The sequence below is a fragment of the Amphimedon queenslandica genome, unplaced genomic scaffold (genome assembly GCF_000090795.2).
Source record: "Amphimedon queenslandica unplaced genomic scaffold, v1.1 AMPQUscaffold_10823, whole genome shotgun sequence".
Classification (NCBI taxonomy): Eukaryota; Metazoa; Porifera; class Demospongiae; order Haplosclerida; family Niphatidae; genus Amphimedon; species Amphimedon queenslandica.
Genome location: NW_003548929.1, coordinates 4,206 through 7,689, shown reverse-complemented (window position 1 = coordinate 7,689; position 3,484 = coordinate 4,206). Strand labels below are relative to the sequence as shown.

Sequence of the window (3,484 nt, the reverse complement as noted above, 5' to 3'; positions counted from 1 at the left end):
GATTCACAAAATTTAGCCGGACGCTAAAAATTATTCTATTATCCTAAACAGTTGCTTTCCCTAAGGTCTGGTTTATTATTAATATGTTGTAGGGTCTTGTTAGATACTTTGACATTGGGTTTGAGGTTCCCTCTTATCGTGTGTACTTCAGTACTAGTCCACAAGATACACCCACTCACTGGCACCAGACGATATTCTTCCTCAATGAACCCATACAAGTTCAAACAGGTGGGTCTGGTTTAAGACCAGGGGCGGATCTAGGATTGGATTCTTGGGTGGGCCTTGATGATTTGGATGTGGTAATTAGTGGGTGTGGCCAACAAGGCCAGAATTCAGAGTCAAAATTTTGAAGATTAAGCTGTTAAAATGAGCTCCTTTGTGGTTTAAAAATTGTTTGCATGGTCATGCTCACAGTTTACATAGTCATCCACATGAAAAAGTTGATTTTAAATTACTGCACAAAATTTTTGGGTGGGCCTGGCCCACCCTGGCCCACCCCTAGATCCGCCCCTGTTTAAGACTAATGTACTCATTACTCTCTGTACTTATTAATTGGGCCAAGGACTAGTTAGCATCATAAATGTACCTTACAACAGGAAATTTAAGAGCTAGGGACTAAATTTTTGGTGAGTGTTGCTAAATTTTGGCGATTCACAAGCTTTAATTTTGCTCAAAATGGTGGATTTTGGTGTTGGTGAATTGCTACCAAAACACCGAATTTGACAAATTTAACTCCCTCCAAAATTTCCTAATGTATCTGTCTGTTTATATGTACAAGACTGTCACTTCTATTGGATGTCACTTCATGACTATTGGATGACTAGGTGTATGCTATTATTATCATTAGGTGATATATTGCGTGGTAGTATCAGTTGCTATAAGAACAAGGATTGCTCAAGATCACTTGATATCAAGATACAGATGACTTTATTTCCACTCTCAAAAGAATCCCAAGAATTAATAATACCAGAACACATTTACACACTTTCATGAATCATGATGCTTTACTGAGTGTACTTTGTTTTGTCATTAAATCAAATACCATCTGTGGTTATGTAATAAGAATACAAACTATTTGGTTGATAAACATGTATAGGCATGTACATCCATATAGGCATATATAAAATATACATGTAATATACATGTAATTGGTATAGATGTTAATTCATTTTCAAGAGCAGTGCTGTATGACCACGTTTTTGCACGTGATGACTAATAAAACTGAATAGAGGGTGTGGTCTTGTTGATAATTAATTTGATGGAATGTTAGGTGTGGCTTGTTTAGAAGAAGTCAAGAAGAGGATGTCTGGAAAAAGTTAGTTTATCTCTCCCTACCATCTTCCCTCCTCCTCTGTCTTCATGCTCTCTCTTTCTATTTATTTTTCTGTAGTCATTGTCTTCATTTCTATCATTATTCATTTACTACAGGTTTCAAAATCAGAGCTCAACACAAAGCTCCTGTAATAGGGGAGTCCCTCTACCTGTGGGCAGGGAACCAGGTTGACTTACCTAAAGGTCATGACTCCCTTCAAAAGAGGGAAGTGACCTCAAGAGTTGATGTGTACCAGCTTTCTACTGCTGACTGGTCCTCTCACCTAACAAGAGGTACTCCTCCATTAGGAGTAATTGCCTACTCCTGTACCACCTCTCATTCTAATATTTACTACTTCGGTGGATGGTGTGGTCAAGATCTTTGTTACCACAATACGTTGAATGTACTGAATACGATAAAGATGGAGTGGACTTCATGCAGTGATGCTGAACAGTCGTTGATGAAGAAAGGCTATGGTGGAATGATATCACTGGAATTTGATGGAGCAGAACACCTTGTCATAATAGGAGGGATTGGTTCTACACCAACTGTTTACCATCCTCAGTTTCAATATGATCAACTTAAGACTGGTCGTGTTCGTACTAATGAACAGTTACTTTATAATGTGTCCACTGGTAAGATTCTATTCATATTAATAAATAGCTTTGTACATGTACGTGTATACATTATACTGATTTACTAATAGTAATTGTATCTTTCTATTAAAAAATTACCAGTACATGTACAATAATATGCAATTATACATTGTACTTTATATTTTTAATTTGTATTGATAGATGATCACCGTATTCTCTTCACTTTAGGACAATTCACTGTTCCATCTGTCAGTGGACAGTGTTGTCCATCAACTGATACTTTCATAATTGAGAAGATTACTACTACCGGTAACAGAGGAGTAATGTTTGGGGGTATGGTTACTGTTAATGGTGATGGGAGTACAAGTACTAACAGTGTTTACATATTCAGTGTGACACATAGTATAATAGTAAGTTGTATTATATTTTGTTGTATTGTATTGTACAGTAATACATTATCTCAGTATTATCACTAGAGGATATATTGTGTTGTACTCATATTAACTGTATTTTGTGTATTATTATATTAAATATTCACAAAACTCTGATACTACATAAAATATTTTCATAATTAGACAGTGTATAGTCATGCTTAGTATGGTATTTCATATTATCAAGTACATTTGTATATTGTGTACCAATAGATTTGTTATACCTCCAGTACTTGTACATGTATAATACTAAACACAACCACTAACCTCACCTCATTAACATCAAAGTATTAAATATTAGGATTAATTTTTACATGTCACACCCATTATTTGTATAGCCACACCCATTATTCATATTTACGCTGAGTGATATTATTAGTATTTGTTTATGTATCTAGAACTGGGAGATACTGAAACCAGGAGCAATACCTAATGAGGGACTGTGGCCTATGGAGAGAGACCATCATGCTAGTGCTATTATCAATGGTGACTCTACCTCACCTACACTAGTAGTGATTGGTGGAACAGATAAGAGAGATCAACTAGTTAATGAATGTTTGTTATTTGATAGTATCACTACTGGTCAGTACAGTTGTAGGAAGGTATGTGTGTGTATAGTACTGTAATGATGTGTGTGTGTGTATAGTTAGGTCAGTTGAGAGTATGACACTAGTACTGATGTATATTGATGATAGATAAGTAATTGTTAGTGAGTTCAGTAGATAACACTATCACTGATGAAACATTAACTATATAATAGAACCACCCACACATTTGATTAAAAGTTACACATTACATTATTTTGTGAACCAACCTTTGTGTGTGTGTGTGTGTGTGTGTGTGTGTGTGTGTGTGTGTGTGTGTGTGTGTGTACAATACAATAGAACCAACCACACATTTGATTTAACACATTGCATTATGTGCATATTTGTACACATACATCTACTTTGTTATTCTTCACATGATGTGAAATAAAATGTTTATTTTGTTTGTTGATGGTAAGGATTAGAATTGATTTTACAACTGCAATAAATGTAACGATCATATGAAATGATACAATTTCTCATTTTATAAGTAACTGTATAAACATCATGTATCAGTAATTACTTGTATACTTCTCTTTATCTACAGATTCCTCTACCTGA

At 35.0% G+C, this 3,484-nt stretch overlaps 1 protein-coding gene and 1 long non-coding RNA gene across 2 annotated transcripts; both read left to right on the top strand.

The window, feature by feature from the left end:
• Nucleotides 1–495: 495 nt before the first annotated feature.
• Nucleotides 496–1,034, top strand: LOC109589838 (uncharacterized). Its single transcript, XR_002188964.1, has 2 exons — nucleotides 496–626; nucleotides 848–1,034. It is a non-coding gene; the product is annotated as an uncharacterized LOC109589838 (long non-coding RNA).
• A 229-nt stretch (nucleotides 1,035–1,263) lies between these two features.
• Nucleotides 1,264–3,484, top strand: LOC109589836 (uncharacterized). The gene is made up of 5 exons (XM_020005835.1): nucleotides 1,264–1,315; nucleotides 1,429–1,947; nucleotides 2,137–2,318; nucleotides 2,738–2,894; nucleotides 3,471–3,484. The coding sequence occupies exons 1-5, from the start codon at nucleotides 1,264–1,266 to the stop codon at nucleotides 3,482–3,484; spliced, it is 924 nt and encodes a 307-aa protein (XP_019861394.1).